Here is a 25,953-nt window from a genome sequence, read left to right on the forward strand (position 1 = left end):
GCTAGGATTTGATTACTAGCAAATTAACATAAGCTAGAACTCTAATCCAAGCTTCCAAAGTTCCCTGGGATTTTGTTCTGGGCTGATACACTTGGGGGAAAAATGGAATTGGGAAATAGCACATCTTAAATAGGTTATAGCTGGCCATATGTTACAGAAGCCACGAACGTAGTTAATCACTCACGCTTAGACAACTGTTCCATACTATGTGAGTTGTGCATTGACAAATACTAAACATCTCATTTGTGTAGTAGACAGCAATCTGGGAGAGGAACAAAGAACTCCCCCAAATTTGTATCCTGAGTTGGCCAAGTATCCAAGCATTACTCCATAGTCACCTCTATGCAGATGGACAAAGAACCACCCAGAAAAACTGAGTTTTCATTTAAATAGTCAAATTTATCTTCTGCAACAGAGATGCTATTGGCCTTTGGGTTGGGGGTTTACCCATAGGAGGACTCTTTATATACGATTAGATATGTATGTATTTGGATCTCTGTATGATCAGTCTTCAACTAAATCTCATTTAATACATACTTACATTTCTATAATATTAAAATAATTCATCACTTGTTTATCCTCATGGTTTTACTAGTTTTCAGCTGCACTCACGTTAAAAATTATAGTGTGATGGCAACTTTTGGAAAGATTTTAGAAACTGCACTCAAGGCTTTGCAGGAAGGGGCTATATGTAACCCTATAATTTCAGGTGGTACATTTCTGCTTTATATATTTATATAGCACTGAAGATATTACTTAGCTGGGTAACAAAATGTTTGCAAGAAAACAGCCAAGCTCAGAGAACCCCCAGGACTCTACAGTTCAACCCTGAGCTACATATATTCTCTTCTATTATATATTTCAATTCAGCTTGTAAATATACTGGAATACAGAATTATTTCAAGGCATTAGGATCCTCCTTGTCACACAGTGAGATTTACCATAAAACATGAGTGTGGTAGGTTTATATGTAGAGCAGCATGGAAGCTGTTGAAATCATGAGAAGTTTGCAATGAATTCTGCTCAATTCAGTTCAATTCAGATGAATTAAACCATTCAGTTCTACTTCTTCTGGATTATTTGGAAGAGGAAAGCAACCGCGAGGACAATAGCTTCTAGCACACCATGATATAGTTGATGAGTGCTCCAGAGAGAAGGTGCATCACCATAGGCAGACTGTCATTGGCTCTGTCTTTTGATTTCTTTTAAACAATGATTAGAAAATAAATGTGAGCAATTCATACCTGACCCTAAGTTTTTGAAAGAATTAAATCAGATATGGGAACCTGTAACCCTCCAGATGTTGCTGAACAATTCTCAGCAGCCTCAAACCAGCATTGCTCACCACTGGAATTCAGCAGCGTCTGAAGGACTACGGCCTCTCAGTAGTCCTTCCAAATGATGCCTGAAAATGGTGCGCAGCATTAAGCAGGGGGATTCAGGCCACATTAACTGATAAAGTCATGGGAACCTATCCCAAACAACCCAGACCATACTCAACAGCAAGCAGTGACAGAATTCCTCATATCAAACAATTTCCAAGTCCCCTGTTATTTAAATCTCCACACTGAAGATGCAGAAATGAACATGCTCAGAGTCAGCTAGGCTGTAACAGAACCTGAAAGCTGATGCTAATCAGGTCTAGATGTTGTTACTCAGTTCACCAGAGAATAAGTTCATGTAGATGAACTTAAGTAACATGGAAGAGGGATGTGATCTACAATAAATAGCTACATTACCTTCTACAATTAAACACAACTGAACTGTGGAGTTCCTGCTGTTTTAAGCTATAGTGGGAAACTGTCTGGGATGTGTTTCTGGATCATTCATAAATCAAGAGCTAAATTAACACAAAAGATCCTCTACTACTGGGGTGGGGAGAGATTTACCACGGGGCCAGCCAAAGTATCTTCCAAAGACAAAAAGCCTTGTCTTCCATTGTCACAAAGGGGAACACATCCCCACCACTTTTACAACTGGGACAGATTTTAAAAAGTGGTGGGAATAAATTAAAGGAAGCAGACAGAAGTATATGGAATTTACTAGAGGTAACATTTCTTTAGGTACTTTATTTTATTCATTGGCACAGCGCAAAGCTCGCAATCTTTCTGAATTTTCTTTCAAAGAATAACCATGTGACATGCAATGGTCAGGTGACTATACTGTGTGGCATGGTAATCTTTCTTGAAAAGAAATATAAGAGGGCAGAGCACCCCTACAAGGTCACATCCTCCTTTCAAGTGAAAAAAAAAAGTATTTTCTAAGATGTATGTAATCCTCGTGGAAGGGGCAGGGGGGAAAAATAGTACTTGCTACCAAATGAGGTGGACAGGATTTGGCCCAACTTTATTTGGAACATCACGTAGGTGAGATTTCAGCTGATGGCCTTCCAAAGTTCACCTCTAAGTTAGGAAAAGTATTCGGTTACCAACTGCCTGCAAAGGAGATGTTACTGGCTACTGGAGTTTGGAAGAACTGATGTTACTCCAAGTCAGTCCCATATGGAGTTTATATATTCCTCAAATAAGCTATACTTTAAAATAAGTTAGGAACAGCATGTAAGGCCACCTTTCTGAAGCCTTTGAGAGGAGCTGGATTTTTAAAAGATATCTTTCAGTTTACCTTTATTTACACTGCCCTACCCACCTTTGAACCTAAGGCTACAGATCACTTCTTCTTCCACCCAGCCCAGCGGTCTTTCTGTCTCTCCCCACCTCAGTTTCAAATCCTTGTCATCGTTTTTCCCCCCAACCCAGTTGACTCCTTTTAGAAGGCTCATTTGGATGTGCAAGATATGATTGGATGCTGCCATTCTCAACTAACAAACATAGACGCATGAACTACCTTCAAGACAGTATAATGTTTTGCATATTTTTCAATGAAGGGAGGGTTAAGTGATTAATGGTTCATGAAAATAAAGATGGGGGGTGGCATGGATAATTTATTGCATGGCCAATAAGAGATGAAAGAATTTCTGGTGCACACAGATGAGAATGGATCATACTGCCTGCCATTTCGGAAAATTTCAGCCTGGGTGCCCAAGCATTTGCTTCAGTCTTTTAATACCTGCCTTATACTATATCTTATCTTGGGAATACAGGCTGTTTGGGCATGTATAGTCTCATGCTAACACACGGCTGAACAGTCGTCACAAAATGAGTGCGGCGTCTGAAGACAATCACAGGTCACAACCTCATGTCTATAGGATGTGGAGACATGCAAACAATGTTGGTGTTGGCTGAATGCCCTAGATAACATACAGGAGGCAATGGGTATTCAGAATTGTTTGAATATACTCAGAAACCACCTGAATTCATACAAGAAATATTGCTGGAATGGCAGAACCATTGTTTAAAGGGGGGGGGGAGGAAACACTGTTCAATGGTTGAATGAATGTTTATGTTCCTACCTATGTAACAGTGTGTCTGAACAAAATATCTACTTTGCTTTTCCTTCTTTCCCTTTCATTAAATATTTAGGCATGTGGGACCAGGTTTCCATTGTTTTGGCCATTCAACGGGCTATAGAGGACTCAGTGTGCCTTTGAATAAACAATGATTTGTCACCTCCTCCTAGATTCTAGCTCCATAAGAATAATGCAGGCCATACATTTCCTGTGAGCAACTCTGTTAAATTAAGTTACAGTGTTATCGTCTGAAACATTCCCTTTATTACTACAAATTCTTCTCTGTTAGTACCTAGCTTACTGGGGTTCTCTGCTATAATTGATAGAGAACAGAACTGCACATTTCCTTCCCTTGTAGCTTCCAGTTCTTCATCTCTATAAGGTTATCTTATTGAGCCAAAATTGCTAGTAAATTCAGCTTAGTATGGTCTGCAGAGGTAGCCAGACTTTTGGTCCTTCTTTTTCAACATTTTCCATAACTAGAAAACAAAAAAAAAACAATCCCCCCCCCTCAAATTATACTGTGTTTATCTCGCCACCAGACAGAGGCAAAGTCCTTTGTCCCTATAATGACCATTTGTGCATATATATGTTTATTCGGTTCCACAAAAATGAAAAAAAAACAGAAATAAAATTAAAAAGTTCTTCTGTTGGAAGAATCTGTTTGAAGGCAATTCAACTGAAAGAATTCTTTGAATCCAGCATTAGAAGCAAAAGGGCAAAACAATTTCAACAGTTGATTCACTTCTTTCAAATCAATGGTTTGAAATGAAGGTTTTTGATTGCAAATCCAAATCAAATTGGATAGCAAATCTGAATCGAATAGTAAGCCTATATTAACCTCAGTGGCAAATTCAAGTAAGATCTCAGCCGATTTGTATATCACTCCTATGAACTATTTCTATCCTAGGAGAACAAGACACGGTCCTGAGAAGATGGGATGCCTAACTGCCTACAGTCCCTCCAGATTGAGGGGGGAATAAATTGCGCAATCAACAATTAACGCCAGTGAGATGGTGAAAACGTGATCCCATCTGTTCTTGAATACAGGATGCCCCCAAAGTTAGGATGGTGTCATAAATCGCCATTTTTCTATAATATGGCATTCAAAGCAGGTTAAGGGACAAAATTCAGCATTCTGAGGCACCTTCAGGCATCTCATTGGCAACTTCTCTCCTCCTTCATCCCTGCTTGTTCACACAGAGGGTACAAGCTGGGAAACTATGGAATTGGACAGGAGAAGGAGTGGATTTTTCTAAAAAACAGAAACAGAAACCTGTCTTCTGAGGACAGCAAGTGCAGGGGAGACTGAAGGGCAAAAATGATTTGTCTTTTCCCTCACCTTGCTTTTCCAGCATCTTTCTCTCCCCTCCAACTTTTCCCCCTTTCCTTCTCTCTGTTTGATCTGAGAATGCTGGTTGTGCCAAAATAAAAATGATTCTGAAGGGTGGGGCTTTGCAGTATGCCAGTTTCTCATTAAAACAAATAATAAAACATGTAAAAACAATTACATGAGAGAGAGGCTTACCCCAGGCACACTGATGCCCTTAGACCTACCCATGGTTGAGCAACCTTTGATATTTCCTGGAATGACCCTAAGATATTACTGAGGAGGTAGAAATCCCCAGTGAGGTGTATCCCCTTCTCCAATTCCCCCCAGTGCTGAAGGGTGGATCACAATCAAGAATTTAGGATGTGCATTTTATGTTTAACATGTACTTTATTTCCTCTGTATTTTTACGGGCATTCAAATCGCATTGCAAAATTTGAAGAAGTGCCGAATCAGAATAACTGGATTTTAAGCCCCCCATTAGTTGCAGTAGTGCCAGTCAAGCTGGCTTGCTTCCAAAGATGGGTTTAATGAAATCCTCAGGTCAGCTTAACAGCACTGAAGGCCACTTATGCCCAATGGCAAAGGACAGGGGAAGGTCACCTCACAAAAGCCAGACATCTTTCTGAGTGTTTAATTATTTGCAATTATGGCTGCTGCTAAGCTGTGTACAGGGTCAGAGTAGTAAATAAACATGGGTAGAAGTAAGCGTGAGGTTTTTCTCAAACTGTGATGGTGCAAACATTGTTTCACACCCTAGATATACAACTCAGTCTTACAATGAATCAAGCCATTGATTCAGCTATATGGGTAAGTTTTATTCCTTTCTTCAACTGTTGATCTGATTTAGAAAGTCAATCCAATCGAACTGCCTTCAAATGGAATCTCTGTTCTGAAGCTTTGCACACCCCTAAACTCTACACACACAAAAACATATGTTTTAAAAAAATAAGCAGAAGATCTGTGGTACCCTTGCTTTTCTTCCTTTGGAGAGAATGCTGAGCATTACTGCATGACTATGAAGTGTTTTCACTTAAAGGAAAGTAAGAAGGAAGGAATTAGAAGGACAGAACTTCAGATGAAACTCCAGATGTGTTTCTGGAGTTGCAGAAAACGTGTTGCCCGGGGACTTCTGAACATGGGCAGCATTGTTATCAGATAGGCTTCCTACAACTGGCCCAGCTCTCCAAGGGAGAAAGAGCCAACATAGTGCCATCATATGCTTTGGATTTTGACTTACATCAACTGTGTTCAGTGTGGTCAATGATAAGAGATTATGGGAATGGTGGTTCAAATTCCATAAACAGCACCAACTTGCCTTAGTTATTTTCTGGAAGGTTATTTCCTGGAAGGTGAGATTTTCTAGTATTGCAATGTGGGACCTTCACTGGGTTATGGTCCTTCATACTAGGAATCCTCCTCCACCTCCTCCTCCTCTCCTCCTCCTCCTCCTCCCTGACAATTCAAAATCAAGCACACCTAACATTATTCAGACAACGTTTCAGCCAAGCTCTCTCCTTTTCATTCTGTTCTGCTGGCAGTGACACTGGATCATCCCTTTATTCTGCTGAATGCAAAATAATCCCACTAGGCAGGAAAGCAAAATGCAGATGTGGTTAACACAGACAGCAGATGACATAGGAAAATATGTTTGCTATGTAGTGTTAAGAAAACTTTTTATAAAATTGCCCTTCACCCACAGAACAAGAATATTGAGGGAGAACCACACCAGAAATGTTCTCCTTGATATTTAGTTTTATATATGTATGAAAAAAAAGTTATCCCCAAATGGTCTGTGGGGGCCCTCATCTGCATCTGACAGGACAAGAAGCTTTTTCAGAACATTCTAGATGTGTCTGCAAAGAAGCTGGCTCCTGGTAGTAAATTATTGTGGAAACTTTGAAATAAGCACTTGTTTTTTTTGCAGACAAAGTCATGGAGTCTCCATTTTGACTTTTTGTAACTACTTCTGGTTTGAAACTGGCAAGCACAGGAGCAACTGATGATTCTTAGCTACATGTTCCTAGGATACATTGATATACCAGGGATAAAAAATACATCAAAGGAGAGTGTTACTTCTGTACTTCTATTTCCCTTCCTGCAAGCATTTTGTTAGTGCACACAATTAAAGTTTCTTTTTTCTTTTTCTGATCCTAAAAGTAAGTTGGCAGAGAGTTAATTCCATCTAGAACTAACATGAGCCTCCCTGCCAAGAAATAGCTGAGCTGTACAGAATCCAGGTGCTCAGTGCCAAAATGGTAAAATAATACAAGTATTTTTAAAAAAAATTGGGAAATGCACCATCAAAACAGAGAAGAGAAAGGCCCTATCTTTATAGGGCAAAAGCACATTAGCTGATATGTATCTAGATGACAATGTAGAAATCCGTTTAATTTAAATATAATATCTCAGTGGGCTGCAATAAGGTGGACTGTGAAAAACTCTTACCTAGTACAAACCAGGAATATGAGGCACCCTGTACTCCATTCATGGCATGATTTATCTTTAATCCAACCTGGATGAGATAGCCATTAAAAGACAGGGCTGTTCTTTGTAAGGGAAGCTACACAATGAAAATGTGACTCTTGGTGACTTCAAGGACACTTTTAAGTTAGTCTCTGGCAAAATGCAGAAATGGTTTGCTCTTGTCTTCTTCATGGTTTGCCATTGACTTTTTCTGAGATATTTTTTGACAATCCTAATCTCATCTCATCTCATCTCATCTCTGATCTGATCAACAGGTTTGGGATGCCCTGAAGGTTTCCTGGCTAAGTAGTCATCAGTAGAACTGTGCAACATTGGGATCTGATGCCAAACAAGTGCTTCAAGACATACATGGGTTGCACTTCTTTCCCCACCATCCTATGGCACCTGGATGTTCCTAGGGGAAAAGGTGCTCAATTTAAAAAAAAAAAAAAAAAGGCAGGTGCTATGTTGATGCCCTCATATATCTGAAGCACCTTTTCTGAATTATTTCCAAAGTGTTGCACGGCTCTCCTTCTGGCTAGCTTCTGAGCCCAGTAAAGTCTTCCAGGTGCTGAGACCTGATGCTGAGTCACTATAAGATATGCTCCCATCACACTGCACAGTTCCTGAAGAAAAAAAAGTGTTTAACCTTAATTCTAACCCTAATTTCCTTGATTCCACCATCAGCATTTGGTAGAAAATTGCCATTTTTGATGGCCCGTTCTATTTAAACAGGGAAAGAATGTTCTGACAAGGGACTTTCTGAATCAAATCAATGATTTGTACTGAATCATCAAATGAGATTATCTATCTATCTATCTATCTATCTATCTATCTATCTATCTATCTATCTATCCCTCCCTCCCTCCCTCCCTCCCTGGAAAATTAAGCTGAATCAAAGCATCAAATCTATTTTCTGAAACAATTGGAATTGATGGATCAGAACAAACAGAGAATTTGAACAGAACCACTGATTCAAACCAGATGGGAACTGAACCGTTCACTTGCTCCTTGCAGAGAGATGCAATGGGAAGTGGGGAGGTTCAGCTGCACAGAGTATAGCTGAACCAGTACAGCCGTATGTGCTTCCTCATCTCAGGAGATTGAGGCAATTCCTTCAGGGGTGAGCAGCGCACTGAACTATTCATGTGACTCCTTTTTAATAGGGACACTACTATCAATGTAGCATTAATTATACCAGGGTTTCTCAAACTCAGTGACTTCCAGGTGGATGAACTTCAACTCCCAGAATCCCTCAGCCAACATGACCATTACTGAGAATTCTAGGAGTTGAAGTCCATGCATTGGGAAGGTGCCCAGACTGGACACCCCTAATAAAACTGACGTTGGTTATGGCTGTTGCTGTGATTTTCTGCTTCCTCCTTTACTCAGAAAGTTCTAGAGGTAGGAATGAACCTATCTATCAGTTTTAGTTTTTCACTCTTCCAGTCCTACGTTTGATTCATCTTAATTTATTTAGGGTGTTTTAATCTGCATAGAAATGCATATGTATTTTCATGTCCTTTTCTTGTCATGTATACATTTTTACAGTCAATTCTGCCTAACGGTAGGAGATTTTCATCTCTCTCTCTCCATATACGTCTCCCCACACATACATACATTCTGCATTTCTGCAGATCACATTCTTTTCAAGCAATTTTACCTAACATAACCCATTTTGTACTTTTGCTTTCACTCATGCGTACATGTTATGACTGATGTGTTAAACCAAAGACAAACTAAACCAAACCCAAAATGTACAGTATATATTAGAGAACAAATAGTACATTGCAAAATTTGGACACACTGGAATATTGAAATGCAATTACATTGCAATTCATGCCTTGACTTGCAAAGCAAACCAATTTTCTCCCTTGCTCCTAGCTAGAAGAAAGGCTGCAGAGTCCTGGGGCTATTGATCAGGGCACGATATGAGGACATCCAAATTCAGCCTGGTCTGTCTAATCCCATAAAGTAACAGCGTGGGGAAATTGTTGCCTTGAGCTCCATCAAGGCCTGATGACAGTGTAATAATCAGAATACAGTATTAGTGCTGCAACTCTACAATGGGTGGGGGAAAAGAAAGTGTACTATTTTCACAACCAATATTAATTGTATGTATCATATAGTCAAGCAAAAGTAAGTGGCATAAATGCATAAACACCTGGACTAATCATGTTCCCTAGGCCCAGAGGATTGTTGGGGGGGAGGGGGATGGGAGGCTGCACAAATTCTCCAGTCTCTACCACAAATGTATAAAATAGCATAGAAGGGAAGATCCCTTATATTCCAAGATGGAGGGTTGATTGTGAGGCACCACAGATATCCATGCCCAACCCCCACTATTTTTATAGTTCACATTCATATGCCAGAAAGGATCATTCTCTTATTCTCTTCCAAGATGCAATGGATCTGATCATACAACAGAGAGAGAGATGGGAGTAGCCAGTCCACATGAAAGAAGCCTGCTTTTGGGGTCAGTTCAAGCAAGCCATTCCCAGAGTCAATGTGATGGATCTGTCAAAATCTGGTAACGGTGTTACAGACACTCTATCAATACATCAAGTGATCATGCAATGAGAACATGACAATACACTCCACTGCCATGCGGAGACTAGCCCTATGTCCTGAAGAGAACCTCTTGGACGTTTGGCCAGATGTCCTCCCTCCCTGGGGGCACCTCACACACTCATTTCTGTGCTCATTCTCTTTTCTAAAAGTGGATTGATTGCAAAGGAATGAGTTTCCAGTTTGTGCTTATTTCTGTTTGCTGTAGCAGAGAATGACAGGATCTCTTATCTTCTCCGAGTCCTCTAGAAAGGGACAATGATGGAGACTGCTAAAAGTTCTCTAGTGATGTTCCTGACTGGTAGGAAAGTTCAATCGTGGAAAACAATTCTCGTGTTCCCACAACAGGAAGATTACAGTGAGCCACATTCTATGGTGCCAGCATTTTTTCCTATAAATACCATATGTGCAAAGAGGTTTGAAGCATGTGAAAATCAGACACAACTGTTTTTTATATCCAAACGGATATGGGAATAGCAAGTCACAATTCTTCTCCAGATCTGCCATTCATCCAATCGACTCCTCTGTTGCTTCATTTTCTTGGTGGAAGCGAAGAACCATGTCAGAGCTTGCAAGTTAAAAAATATTTTGCTTAATTTTTGAGCGTTCAGAAATGGTTCTCCTTAAGGCTGTGGAACACTGCACATCTTATTCCATATTGGGAATGCCTCTTCTTTCATTAAGAACTGCTTTTTGTGGTTGGTCAAACTTAGGCAAATTTTGGGTTCAGCAATATCATTGACCATGACAGACAGGGGTACTATTGGATATCATTGTGACCTCTTGTTATTCTATGGTTCATTCCCTTCAGAATTCCACATTTTCACACTTAATCTCCTGTTCCCTTATACAAAATGTGTGCAGAAACTGCTCCATCTCGTTTAAAAATTTATGCCAGAATCTTGTCACCAAGTAATGATTCTGGATTATATTCCAGAAATAAAGTATGTTTTTAAAGGAATTCTTTTCATCTTATTATTTCCTCCAGAACTGTGTGCACGTGTATTTTCCTTAGTTGCTTGAAAATAATTACAAAATGACAAGAAGTGGCTGGAAAAATAATTACTCTTAAATACTATAAATGTACAGCAAAGGTCATGAAGGGAAGGTTAAACTGGGAAGAAAATGTTGTTTTTGCAAAGTTTTTGCCATCTTACTATTTAGAAGGGACCAACATCCTCAAGGAATGCAGAAATTAATTCAGGCAGATACAAAATCCATATCTTTCTTTGAATGGGGAAATATATAGATAGTTAATAAACAGAATCAACTACTTAGCAACTAAAATATAATTTGAAGAATCCATGTTTGCATAACGTGTCATGTTGCAAAGTATTCTTTGCATAGGTTATTTAAAGCAGTTTTAGAATTTCCTCTAGACAGATAAAAAGAAAAGAAAATTTTATGGATTTGCAACTAACCATAAAAAAAATCTTTATTCTGCTGGGGATACACGCATTCAAATACAACCCTCCCGCCCCAAATAATACTCAAATAAACTAAATCCACTTATAGTACCTAGATTATGCAAATGACTGATATTAATGTGATTCTAATTATGCATAAAGAGAGAATTTGAATGTTTAGCATGCCAGGGATAATTTATAATTCAAAAATAGAGGAAGCAACTCTTGCATTGTTAATTACCTGATTCGGCTGGCTTTGACAATACTTCATTGCGTTGTCAGCCGGGTTCTCAGAAGTGAAGTAAACTCATTAAACGGGAAAATGTAAATACTGTAAATGCTGTTCGGAGTTTACTGTGCTTACATCAAGCTTCAGTGCTGCAGAGCACTGTAAGCCGTGCTGGGGGTTGAAATCTAACGGCAACTAGAGGTCCATTGTCCTTCACCCATGCTGTAAAATACGTTCAGAAGGAAGGATGTAGAAAATACAATGGTTGGGACAGAGTGAAAATAGCATTGTTGTCTTAAAATAGCTATTCCAGGAGATGTATCCATCTGGGAATCCTGAGAAGCAGTTATTCCTGGACACAGGGATCGGGAAGATTGGTTAATTACTGAAGTGCCCAGCTGGGGTACCAGCGGTCTCACCAATATTTGAAACAAAATGTTTCAAATGCAGCACACAAATACATCTGAGGAATTCTTAGATAAGCCCAGAGAGACTCTGATAAAATGGTCAAAAGGCTTTGCTCAGACAGAGAGTCATATTCCAAAAATTAGGATCAAGGGTTCTCCAAAGAGAGATTGGGAAACTCCTCCTCGGATAAAAAAAGATCTAAGGAATCTTGAGGGAAAGGAATGTCAGCGTAGCATTACTCGAGTCTGCAAGGTGAGACTTGCACAGCCTTGACCGTAGCACAGGGCCGTGGTGGTATCTATGAGGGGGAGCCAGAGGCTCGCAAGGGCTTCCTGCTGCAGATAATCATGATGAAAGCCTAATGACCCCACTGAGACATAGTGTGGAGAGGTCCCTGCTCCTTCTGGATTGACCTGTACATGGGAGGACTGCCTGAACAGGGCTGCTGGAGTCTGCCTCAGAATCCCAAGCAGTTTGCTTTGAAGAATGCTGGAATATATTAAGAAATAAGATTGGGATCTGGAAATGGGTTCTAAGGCAGATCTCTGGGGACCCGGCCCACAAATTAAACAGAAAACTGAAAATATAGTGCTAGAGGATCAGGGCGGAAATCCTTTGAATGCCAAGGCACCTGTGAATTTGCCCTTACTGACTTCTTGCTCTGTTACTGAGTCCCAAGATATCTTGGTGCCTTCTTCTCTATAAGCAAAATGCAAGAAGAACCACAAGCTTTTTCTACAAGATAATTATAAAGTAAGGGTGCTTGTGAAATACAGAAGGACGGAACACTAACGTACTCAGAAGATCCTTATCATTGTGAGCAACTGATACCTACTTTTGCACACTGGAATGGACTGAAAATGTTGTGTTTTTGTTGATTCCATGGGGACTTGTATCCTTATCTACCTGTAGCACTTTTGCACATCCCTATTCCAAATTCATCCTGAACGGTAGCTCTGAGAACATTCACTCTCACTCTCGGCCTTTGTAAATACACTGGAAGAGATCTATAATGCCTTCCTAGGATGGGTGTGGAAATCTCTGGGCCAAATTAGTAAAGCTGGAAAGTTGGATTGTGGAAGCCATTGCATTTTACCAAGTGCACATGCCTGCTCTCCCCAAATCCAGCCCCAGCAACACTGCCTGTCTAGTTTCCAGTGCACTCTCTTCTGCAATTCAAGGAATACTTCATTCACACATGGGATATTCCTCCCCTTTTTCCGTGTTTCATTTCACAACACTAGATATCCTTGCAATCCTCTCCTGATTGCATAGAGTTTGGTATGTGGATTGGAGCTCCACAATGTTTTTGATTACAGCCATTTCACACTTTATCTTGGGGTGCATTGAGGTTTTGTTAGGATAAATCTGGAATGGCATCTTGGTCCTTGGGATATTAGGTTAGGATAGTGGGTGCGAATGGCTTGCCAAAGGATTGTACCTTATCAGTTATGCCTTGCAGAAGTAGAGACGGCACCTTCTCTTTCTCATGGGAAGCTAATGGTGACACAGCTCCCCCACCTGCACACCTGCTCTTGCACGCATATTCCTATCCCCCATGACATTCCAGCTGAACATGTTTTTGCCATGCCTCGCCTATAAACACTAGGTTTGATGTTTCTTATGCAAATTGCTTGGTGGTCCTAGAGGAAATACAGATGGTGTTGCTTAGCTGGTATCACTTGATCAACCAGTAGAACAACAACCCTTTGCAGGAGAACTTACCAGGGGTGCCCAGAGAGAAAATACAGAGTTGTGGGTTCTACTCCATATCATAAATGTGTACGCACTCCACAGTTTCATACCTTTATAAACATAGGACCTACGCTACTATTGGCTGCATCAAAATCTCATGGTATGTGTAACCAACAAACTTATGGACAATATTTTCCCTATGCTCTGAAGCGAACCTATTAGCAAACCCTTTGCTCCTTTCCTGCACACTGCTTTTAATGTGGCCAAGCAAATGCTGCTGCTGAACATCTCCTGGTCGACCCGGTTCACCATGCAGTCCTCCTTCCTTTCTGCAGAGCACCTCAAGAGGGAGATCTGGAGAAGGTTTACTAAGACCTGGGTCCCCAAGTTGAAACGTTCCTATTTTTCTGACCTGCTTTGTCTCTATGTAATGGTGAGACCTCTTTGGGGTCTGCTCTTGATGACCCCGCAATCTTCTCAGCATTGCAAGCTCACAGAGAAAATACTTTTAGCGATCACATGCTCAACGACACACCTTTGTGGAAATGAAATGTGAATTCTCGAGCTGGGCTCCATTGCAATCCATGTTCCTCAAGAGGAAACAAAAAGAAAAGGAAGCCTATCTCCAACTGCGCATCAGGCACAAACAGCAGGACCGGAGTGACATGGCTAACAGTCCAGACGTCCAGGAAAACAAATCGAACAAGTAGGTTAACTTGCTTACCTGTCAGACCCCGCATGCTTCAGCCAGCTCATGCAAATTGATTTTATTCATCAAACATGTGTGTGTGTGTCTTCACTGCCAGAACATGATAAGCACATTGGGAAGGCAACAGTGCATGCAGAGCTTCAACATTCATTGTTCCACATAAATATATATATATATATATGCATATATTTCTCTTAAGAAACGGATCCATGAACAGCACTTTGAGGATCTACGCTCCCATCCCAAGACTTGTTCCATCTTTATAGCTCTTTCTCCCCCTCCTCCCCAAAACAGAAGAAGATCCAGTAACGCTTCTTGAAAATACTCTCCATATTCAGTAGATCTCCAACTCTGGAACTGGATTTCTGTTCTAATCGCCGTGCCTGATCTTGTGATGGAAATGCAAAAAGCTTTCTGGCCTAGCATTCGAAGCTCCTTCTCCTGTGTCTCTCCCTCTTGCTTGCTGAGTTTGGATTTAGTTGTAACTAGAGAAGAACTATTATTCTTTCCTAATGTTATTTTCCAATCAGTCTGGCATTTATAATGACCACATCTGATCTCTACTGAATTTATTTTGAGGGTGTAGGGTATAGATAGAAAATGTTTTGGGTACCACGTACGTCAACCTATGTCTTTTTCTTTTTTTAATGTCTGAACCTCAAGAATTCAGCAATCTTGTCTCCAAGACATTGGAATTCTTTTTTCAATGTCATCTGCAAGTCTAATAAGATTTCACAATCCCGTGAGATTTCAGCTATTTTAGAAGTATTTTAACCATTATTTAATTTGGGAGTTTTGCAAATACTATCTTGGGTATTCACTGATGTTATGATATTCCTGTTCCTGTTCGTTTCCAGCTAATAGGCAGCAGTGAGAAACTCCAGGGTTTGCAAAGGGGGACACTGAAGAACAGATTTAATTCTGATAAAATCAATAACTGTGTTTGCAGAAGTTTTTCCTAGTTGATGAACAACCCAGCAGTTGCACTTTCACAATATGCCAAGCTAGACGGTTACTGTTAATCTTCATTTAGGTGAATTCTATGGCTTGGTGTCTTATTCAAAGGCAGCCTGTTTACTTAGCTAATGGTTAAGTGCATTGTATGTACTCAAAAAAGAGTTAATTCAGGACCCAGATTAAGTGTGCTCCATGTATGTTTACTCAGAGGAATGAGGGATGAGGTTTACTCCTCAGTAACTATTTTGAAACACTTTAAAAAACTACTTTTGAATAGAGCATAAACAGGATTATACTATTACAGTTCTAATGCTGTGTATGCTTACTTAGAAGTACATCCAGCTTCGGGTACAGAGACTTGATTCATTGGCTTAAGAGTTTAAATGTGTTGTGGGAATAAGGCTATAGAAGAGAAGCGAGATGGGAATCTCCATTTCTCACTTTTCCTACCCTGTTTGTTTCATCTAATTTTCATGCTAACTTGTAAATGTTTTCAAAAGCCACAAGAAAATGCCTATGCATTTTCATGCACCCTCTACTGCTTGTACAGACCCATTTTCCTAATGTACAAGTTTGGGCCACGTGTCTTGACGGGTGCCTTTTTGCAAACAATACTATCTTTTTTTTTCCAAGTAAGAATAGTTTTTATGCTGACTTTGCCATGAGATATGAGTTCCAGCTTTCCCCAACTGGTGCACCTCTGTGTGCGTGGGATGCCATTTAACCATCATTATGGGCATGGATGCAGAACACAGAGAGGATACCTCATTGGAGAAGAACAGTAATGTCTTGGTAACTATTCATGGATTCTAACTCTAGAAGCCCTTGCTATGCATGGAGCAAGGAAAGGTCATGGTGACACAAAAGCCAAAGCAGGTCCAAAGACCCCTCAGTGCTGTGTTTTCCAAGTCAAGGATCGATTCAGTAGGAAAGGAAATCTTACCTATCACTGTAGGCAGTGGCGGTAGCTGTAGTAGGCTGGGCATACCGATAGGCAGCGTACCCCCCCTGCAACACAAACATTTTGTAATCAGATGAGAAATCCAGACAGCAGGCAACATGCAGCCCCCAACCACATCCCCCACCCCCACCCCTCACCCCCATCCCTACGTCATTAGCCAGTTTAGTTTTTTCATGTTCTGCTGGAGAGACTCCCCAACTGGGAACCTGTTGACGCGACAGTGGAATGGCTAGTAGGCCTGCTGAGGATGTCAAACTTGGAGGTGGTGCTTGGGACAAAAGGCAACTTGCTGAAGAAGCCTGTAGATAGTTCCTCAGGAGGGAGCCCCAAAGAGTTTAGGGAAGCCTATGGAGGCCTGTAGATTTAAACAAGGTATGGAGGTTACCCACTCCAAAGGCCTTTAAAGGGTTTAGATACATTCATAAGAAAGGAAGAGGAAAGAGACATAAAGGCCAAGTAAACCAGGAAGGACCTGTTCGCTTTGACTAAGCATGCCACTATGTCACAGTTAATGGCTTAGCAAGTTGCAAGGACCAATCCAATTGTGGTTTATGCAACAAGCCACGGCTAAAACAAATCATGCTTCAGTAGTGACTTGGGAACTCAGTGATCACTGCAGAGTTGTCTAGCTATGGCAATGTGAGTTAATGCTATGCTAAGGTTTGTTTTAAACATGGTTTTTTAACAAGCCAAATCAGTCTTGAGGATAAACAGAGATTGATTTGGTCGGTATTTGGCTTTTCCTCCATTTTTAGCTGCTCATGTTTGCAGCTGTTTTGCCTATATTTAAATAGAGTGGTTTGGTGTTTGTATGGGAATAGAAATGGTAACCATGGTTTAAACCAATGTAACCATGATTTCGAATAATTGACTGCCCTGAAACAAAGAAAGTTCTATTTACTTCTTTGCTGACCCAATTGCCTCATCCCAGCAAGTGAAAACATCATCAGGTGCTCTTCTTCCTACAGTGAAGGGTCATTCCAGCTTCAGACCTTCCAGCTTTCAATACCCTGAGTTCTGACTTCCCCATTTTCCTTCTAGAAATCAAAAGTCCTTATAAAATAGCTATCTTCTGCTCTTCGCTGCTGGGAAACTCAGCTTTCCTATTCACCTCTCTCAATTCCCTCTTACAAAGAAGAAGGCAAACCTTTGAGATCAGTAGGTACATTTGGAATTATACATCATGGAGGGGGCAGCAATGCATGAATTTAGAGTAGGCACCATCACAATAAAAATGTGGGTCTAAGCGGTCGAGACAGACCATTTTTGATTCCTATTCTTGGCCCTGCATTTTTTAAATTCTGCTTTAGTTGTGATGCCAGTGGAGGAAATCAAATAAAACCCAACTTTGGGGTGGGAGGGAGTGCCACTCTAGTATGGTGGGGATAGATAAGACTTTACTAGAGTCATAGACCAAGAGGAAGAGACCACTATAATAACACAGAGCATAACTATTAGCAGTTACAGCTCATAGCAGGGGGGAGTTTTCACACCGTGTAACAAAGCTTGGCAACATTTAAGGACAACAGAACTGCCTTTGCTATCTGATGGGGACTGTAAGTAAAATAAATCAGAACGCCCTGGGAGTTTAGAGAGGAGAAGGGAGATCACCTGCAAGCCAGTGTCCCTGGCAGGATAACAAAACACAGGCTGTGGTTTCTATTGCACCTGCATCACAGGAGCACTGTCATTTAGCAAAGGGGATTTTCCTGTATTTCCCTTCCAACATCGCTGCAGGGGGAAGCATTAAAGCAAGCCAAGGATAAAGCTCTTCTGAATTTTGAAACTGTGATCTTTCCAGCAAACTGGCCAATTTGTATTTGGAAACTGATAGATAATGAATACATCATGGGGACAAGCTGCGTAATCCAATTGGCCTTCCAGGTCTAGAATCCATTGTTTCAAAATTGAGTTGGCCAAAGAGCATAGAAGTGCAATTTCCTGGAATTTTTTTTTTCCAGGTGCACTCAAGCCCCAGTATGGTAGGACTTCTGGCGTTTTTGTAGATTGAAAACTTCTGCCTTTGAAGGTAAGTAACAGGGGGCTCCTTTTGGTTCCATTTTCCTAGGACTATGACATCTTCTCTTTGGGGTTTTAGGTATCTGATCCTAGTTTTGTGTACTTGACTGTCTTTGGCACATCCATTACTGCTAATAACATGTAAAAGTATGCTAAAAATAGTCATTACAACAGTTTTTCCCAGACTTGGCAACTTTAAGATGGGTGGACTTCAACTCCCAGAATTCCCCAGTCAGCATGGCTGGCTGGAGAATTCTGGGAATTGAACTCCGCGCATCTTAAAGTTGCCAAGTCCAAGAAACACTGCCTTACAATATTCTGCTGGAAGATCTGCTCCTATTTTATTATGCCTTTTACCATTTGTGGAAGTTAATGGAGGTAGAACATTTATGTATGTCAGTGGTTGATTTTTGATTTGCATGTTGATTATGTGGCAGTCCGCAGAGTTTATTCTGCAGTTCATTTTTATTTTTAAAAGTTTATTCTTAATATTGTCATGTGAAGGAACAATTTGACTTTAATTAGTTGTTATATTTTTCTTTTATACATGCCATACTGTTGCACTGTATATCTGGTAACATACTCAGCTTCTGGCATGAAATAAATATGTAAATAAGGCTGCTACTAATTAGGGTTGTGCAAATCAAATTAGGTTTTGATCCCAAAATGGTACCCTGCGCCATACAGCAGTACAACCTTGGTACTTGATCATACTCAGGATGAAGTTGGGTGGCCTATCAGTCTAATAAATGAAGAAATAGCTAATCTTGAAAACAGCCACGTGCTTTAGGGTTTGCAGATGAGTGCTATATTTGTGCTACGCACACTGGAAAATCTGGCAACGTGGTACACAATTTCACTGCTAACAGTATTGTTGGAGCAGTCTGGGGAAAAACGCTAATTTGGTCGGGAGCTCTCTTAAATTTTGGACTTAAGCCTCCCAGAATTAAACTATGGCTTGTGAGAGTTCTCGAAATCTCCCACGTGTGGGATTAATGGACCATGCCAATCCTCGGTGAGATGCAAAGCCTGTACCTCAATTGTGCCATTTCGGAATGCATATGGAGACATCCATAATGGAAAACTTCTCTATTCAACAATTTTCTTGCATATAGAAAACAAATGTCCTTGGGAGAAGAACAGGGAAGAAGATTGCTTTCTGCATCCAACGATGATTTATTCTGGGCCACAGCAGAGTATTCTACCAAAAGTTCTTATTTACTAGTTGGAAGAGATGTAACCCAGGAAAGATGAATAGGAAAAAGAAGTGTGGGAGGGACATTCAAAAGCCATGAAAACACAGATGTCTGCCGGGTTTGGTTAAAAAAAAAAAAGTGAAGATGGGGCAGCCATGATGGTGCTATTGAAGCTCAGCTTGTTTTTTAATGCATGACACACATAAAAAGCAGGTAGAACTTTGACTACACCATTATAACTGCCAACTTGACTTTCCTTCTTTTTTAACCATACCTTTTGGACACTCCTTGCTGAAAACCTGATTGGTGGGGCAGGGGGGGGGCAGGGGGGAGGGTGGAGAGGAATGTAGGCACAACATGTGACTCTATGGCTGTGCCCTGTAGTAAAAGTATGAGAGTGATGGGGGCAACTCAGCAATGTGCAGAGAAGAGTCTGCCTTGGAATAAAGTGTGGCAGATCCTACATGGGGTAAAGAAAACAGAACTTTTTAAAAAAGCAGCAGGTTGGTAGGTACTGTAGACAAGGAGATATTTGAAGAAGGAATACAAATGAAGTGGACATTTAGCCACACAATAGTTGCAGGTCTTCAAGCAGGGGTATCCCCAGAGTACGTGATATGTGTAAAAAATAGGTAGAGCTTCAATTGCACTGTCATGGCCACCATCTTGACCATCCCTGACAGACAACCCTGCCTTCAAGCCTACAAATGTTGGCTGCCATAAACTGGCACTAGATAATCATCTTATTCTTTTCAAGAATAATAATTGCATTGGCTTTTCAGTATGGACAGCAAAAATGATGGAATTTCATATATGCCACTTAAAGCCTACTAAGGGAACAATGCCTGAAGATCACTCGAATGATCTTTGTCTGTGTGTATGGGTGCGTGTGCATGTATGCATACTGAAAGGGCTTGAGATTGAACGAAATTGAATCTTTTTCCTTTGTAACTGTATAATACTTCTTCAACTGATGTGGAACAGAGGCTCAAATGGTCTTACTGTGAAAAAATGAGAAAAGAAGCAAAAGTAAACTGCAGAGGTTCACACTTCTGTAGGATTCATGTCCTGCAAAGAATGTGGTTGGCTTGTTTTTAATTAGCACCACATGTGAACCTGCCCATTATCAGTACAGCATTATCCGATACGATGGTTAAAAATCTCAGCTAACCGTTAAGTATGGATATAGCCCTAGAATATAGCCAGCGAGGAACACGGCAAAGGGGAAGCTGAAAATTGAGCATCTGTAACTGTTTTGAGAATTTAACTGTTCTCCCCAGTCTATAAAGTTTGGCTACAAGTAAATATGACTGACAATGATCTCCAGCTCATTGGTCCAACTCATCTGAAAGCACTAAGTTGAGACAAATACACTGAATCTTCTGTTCCTGTTGAGGGAACCACTATTACTTTAAAAACTCTTTTCCTGTTAATTCTTTTAACGTCCCCTTCTTCATATGGAAGACCACTGTTGCAATGAAGCCTTCTAGTTTTTAAAGTTACAGTGAAGGTATTTGTGAGGATCTCAGCACTTAGGTTTTGTAAGCACATAGCAATGGAAAAAATTAAAATTATCTACATTAATTTCGAGCTATTGTAATGGGGTGGTTTAATTTGGGATTGTTAATTTATGTCATTACAAAAATTGTTTCATAATAATGGCTTCTAAATGTAAATTACAGAAAACATAATTATAGAAAAGAAGCTTAATAGTGCCTAAATACTTGCATGGCTTTATGTTTTTATGATGTGTATTTTTTCCTCTGTACTTTGAATAACACAGCTTACCCCAAAAGGAACTAGCACAATGTGTCTGTGTGTGTGTGTGTGTGTAAAAAAAGGTTTAACGATCAAGTATAAAAAGACCAACCCTCTACAAGCTTGTTCCTGCCCATTGAAATGTCCTATTATTCAGGGGAGAGGGAAACCATTTCAATTCTGAGTCAAAACCTGGTGCAAGTTGGGTAAGGACACATACAGAATCCTAGCTGAAATATATCTTAAATACAAAATTGTACTGGGTTATGGGACCTTCCTGTAATAAACAATTCCTGCTCCCCCAGAATTAACATTTACTTGTATGTGACAAGTAAAGCTACTCAATTAAGCAGAGCAAAGAAAACACACAGATGCGCTTACATGTTGGGAAGGAATGGTGTGCAGTGATGCGTTGATGATCAAACTGTGAAAACAGCCATACTTCCTGTTCAACGGACCACGGTGCTATATCAACCATTTCCAAATGATCTCCCTGCATGCCAATTAACAGCCAGAACTAGGTCTCCATAGATAAGCCAAACAACATTTACATTCCAATTAGAACTTGCCCATCTCATTCTCTACTGGGATTCAAAAGGTGCTCCCATTATTTAACTGAGAGTTAATGGCAGGAGAGGAGAAATTGGTGGGCTTTGCTTGAGATGGACCTCCCTCCAAGTCCTTGATTTCACTGTTAACTTAAGCACTAAAATTAAGACCCAATTTAATTAGGAAGCCTCTTTAAAACTCACTCCAGAATTGGAGCAGGGTTAGCTTCTTTGTTCTTGCCATTTCCCTATTCCCTGCAATGCTACTCTACACAAAAGGCGTTGATAACATGCGCCCTCCAACAAAGTGCAGGAATGTTCTTGAGGTAGCAGGTTCCTGCAGTTATTAAACAATAGAGGGGAAAAAAATATTGATGTACATTTGTCGTTGGAGTGTTAAAATGGTTTCTCCTTTTGAAATTCATGAGTTTTTTGAGGCATGAAGGAAGAATCAGGATGTGTCTGAGGCTGGCCATGGTCCCTAAGCCCAATGATTCTGCTGGTCGCATCCCACCCTGTTCCAGAATCAGAATCAGTATCTACACATGCAGAGCATTCTACGAGACTGAAAAACTGGGGCCTCCGAGTTCCTAACCTTGAGAAAAAGTCCTGGGTTGTATAAAAGAAAGGGTATGGGTAACTGGTACATAGCTATTGGGGTCATATTCCCGGGATGTTGCTGTTCTTTCTCTCTCATTCATCCACAAAATGTGTCAGCCCTTCAAGGTAGGCATGACAAGGATTCCAGGAATACTCATTAGTTGTCGGATCAAATGACAGAATCCTAAAAGCCTGGCAGTGTTTCTCTCTACTCTATTCCTTCTTATAGCAAACAAAATCAAAGTAGGGTTATTGTGGGTTTCTCTTTCATGCTCTCCTCCTCCTCAGGAGCAAGAATCTTTTACAAAAGTTTCCCCTAAGTGGTTCACTCAGCCCCTCCCCAATCCCAGGGCCAGGTTTAGATCCCATCCTTGTTCCTGTCTCGCACTTCCTTCTTTCCCTCGACTGAATCATCTTTTCTGAAACTCCTCCCTTAATAGTTCATGGATCCCTTCTCCATTCCCAAGGCCAGGTCTACACTCTGTTACAAGAGGGATCACTGGAACATTTTTTATGTATACTATTACACAAATGGTCTTTCAAAACACCTCACCAAATTTGGAGGCAGAGAAAATTTATGGATATTTTTTTTTTTAGGTGAAGCAGAAATTCTCCGGTCATTTTTCAGGGACATTAGCTGTGGCAAGAACATGGCTACTACACCTACCCCTCTCTCAAAGTATTTCCTGCTGATGGTTTCCCTTGAGATTTAATGGAAGATACCAGAGAGGGGACTGTAGGATGAGAACTCACAAGTATCCTTTGGCACACATATCTTGAAATAAATGTTGAGCCCCACATGCATCTAGGAGATGGTTTCTAAAATTCTCATCTCTTTTGAAAGAACTTTAACTGAAATGTTGTTGGAACTTCTACTTGAGGTTCAGCTTTTATTTAGTGATGAATATTGGTGGCTTGTTCAATTGTGAAAGAGTTATAACTCAAAACCAAAGTACAATTGGATGTAAGATTTCAACTCAAATCACAAAACTGAACTATCTTATACATAGCACCTCCTCCCTTCTTAGTAAGGTCTAGAGCTCCTTGAGATAATAGCAGTGAGTTACAATCTGCAGATCTGTACAGTCTGCAAGGAACATGGGTGCTCATTCTATTATGCTAGATCCCCTTGGACTCATTCTGTCAGGATGCAAAGAGCTCTTCGTTCGATTCTAAACCTCCATCTAAGCTAGTGTTCATTTCTGACACTGACATGGAGGAAGGGTTGATGGTCAGGCTGAAAGGGCCTCCTTGAGAAACGGAACTGCTTCTGAGTAATGGGAGAGTCATGAATAAGACTCTTCTCAATAGTGGAACATATTGTAAGGCAACCTCTGATAGCTTGCAGCTAGGCCTGAGATGGAAACTGTAAAAGTCCCCTAGTTCAGAAGGCACAATATCTCTCTGAACAACATCTGTTCTCTAATCTTGTTGGCCTTACTTAATTTTTTTCCTGTTGAACCTTTTGGACTTTGCTTCTGTTGATGGAGTGGAATCTTGCTCCTATAGAACCAAAAGCTGCAAATAGTAGTATGGTGTGGTCAGAAATGCAGATGTATCAGATTAACGTATTTAATAGGATACTGTGAAGCTTCTATCTTGAAACTCTTGAAACTTCAAACTGAATCTTCAGATTGAATTGATACATCAAGTCAGGCGCCTTTGAATCTCTTCGAAGGTTTTTGTACCTAAGAGCACACATTTTTATTGAATCAAACTGAACCTACACATAAGATTGAACTGACTCTCCTTTTCAATCAGATCACAAATCTGAATAAGAACTTGGCTGATTTTACCATCCCAGTGTTCAGGCAATAGTTTGAGGAACAACCGAATATGTCCTTTAGCTTGGAGAACAGAAGACCAAGAGAGGACACGCTAACGCTCTTCAAGTCTTCGAAAATAACTGGTTTGCTGATGCCACAAAAACTTAAGTTACAGGAGGGTAATTGTTCCCTCACTGGGGATCTTCTCACAGAAGCTGAAATAATATGCTCTGTCTCTTGAGTTCCCTTGTTGAACAGAGGGTTGGGTTTCATGGACTACAAAGTTTCCTCCTTTATGATTCTCTGACTTCCTGGGCTGCTGAATCTTTTCCCATGATAGAAGAGTGGTAGTATACTCTTCTTCTCTGGAACATACAGTATTCCCAAATCATGAAGCATGAAAAAAAAAGACTTGATCATGCCCATCATCCATTTATGGGATTCACAACCCATAAAAGAAGTGGCTGATCTCTTTACTACAGTGTTTCTCAACATTGGCAGGTTTAAGATGAATGGACTTGAACTCCCAGAATTCCCCAGCCAACCATGCTGGCTGGGGAATTCTGGGAGTTGAAGTCCACTCATCTTAAACCTGCCAATGTTGAGAAACACTGCTTTGCTATATTACCATGTTAAAAGTGGGTGGATGGATCATACCACATATATCTGACTTATAGAGTTCCACAATCCAAAGCTGGCTTGATGGGCATTAGAAGATAAAGTTAACTTGGTAGACAATAACTCAAAGTATGCTTATGAGTCATTATTGAGCAACAAATCCTCCGCTACTCCACTCAGTATTAAATGGCAAGAGATATGTAGGAGGTGCCCTTAAGCCATGCTGGTGGGCCTTCTGGAAGCATCTGGTGAGCCAATGTGGGAAACAAGATGCAGACTAGATGGACAATTGGTCAGTGCCAGCGAAATTCTTTTAACGTTAAATATTCCTATATAGAAAAGTATATTTATTGGCCCATTTTCCATGACTTTTTTTCTTCCTCAAAATGGGATAGAGGAGTTGGAGCCAACTGAGAGAGGAAAGGAAACTTACAGATGCTGGCATCTGAGATGTTCCACACAGTTTGAGCAATTGTTCTTTTTCAGAGTCAACTGCTTCTCGCTTTCATTATAAAATTACCATTCTCAGTCGGCCACTGGTGATGGCTAGACTGAAGATGAGAAGATGGCATTATTGCTAAAGAAGAGTCTTTGCTTAAATATTTCAAATCTGTACAAAGCAGCTAGAGGATAGTCTCGTTTTTGTTTTATTAGTCCTATTTTAGCAGCTCATGCTTACTTCTCTCTCTCTCTTTTTGTGGAAAGGAGGGCTCCCCCCCCCCATTTCTTTAATGTGATGTGTATTAGTGTGGAGAAATAGCCATCCATGCTCCCACACAGCATGGGATAAACCAGGTAATTAACTTTGTTGGAAAGAAAGAAGCTATGAAATAACTGACTTCATGGAAAGTGGGTAATTCCATTACCTTACTTTTGAACTCAAATTTCAGCCCAGGATACTGTTACAGTTGATATAAATATAGAAGCACAATTCAAATCAACTTGTACACACTAAATTGTAGGAAATATACAGACACTATAGATTTGCACATACCCACACCCTACGCACTAGAGCATGGTCAAGTGACCAGGAAACTGACAGATGGAATAACTAGCCCATGTCTCAGATCACAAAACTAACTCAAGATCATTTGTACACATAGTTCTCCAAGCATGTTGGAATCTGATCTAAAATTATAAACATTGTTATAAAGAAATAGGTTTCTACCTTCTGAGCTTCTACAAGCTCTTGACTGGAAGCAGAGCAAGGGAGTGATTGAATCCAAGTGGTAGAGCTTTGAGAATTTCTTCTGAATTTAATTCAAAGGCATTCTTAGTTTAATCTCAGGTAGTTAAGATGATACATTCTGGAG

At 40.4% G+C, this 25,953-nt stretch overlaps 1 protein-coding gene across 1 annotated transcript in view; it reads right to left on the reverse strand.

The window, feature by feature from the left end:
* Positions 1 to 25,953, reverse strand: part of RBFOX1 (RNA binding fox-1 homolog 1) — a 399,208-nt gene that overhangs the window by 34,971 nt on the left and 338,284 nt on the right. Inside the window, exon 11 of the mRNA XM_088152958.1 lies at positions 16,118 to 16,182. Within this exon, the coding sequence (XP_088009084.1) occupies positions 16,118 to 16,182 (65 nt within the window). The remainder of the gene's footprint in view (positions 1 to 16,117; positions 16,183 to 25,953) is intronic.

The sequence above is a fragment of the Python bivittatus genome, unplaced genomic scaffold (assembly GCF_059951505.1).
Source record: "Python bivittatus isolate LINGU-HERP-01145 unplaced genomic scaffold, Pbiv_v1 ctg000030_np1212, whole genome shotgun sequence".
NCBI classification, from domain to species: domain Eukaryota; kingdom Metazoa; phylum Chordata; class Lepidosauria; order Squamata; family Pythonidae; genus Python; species Python bivittatus.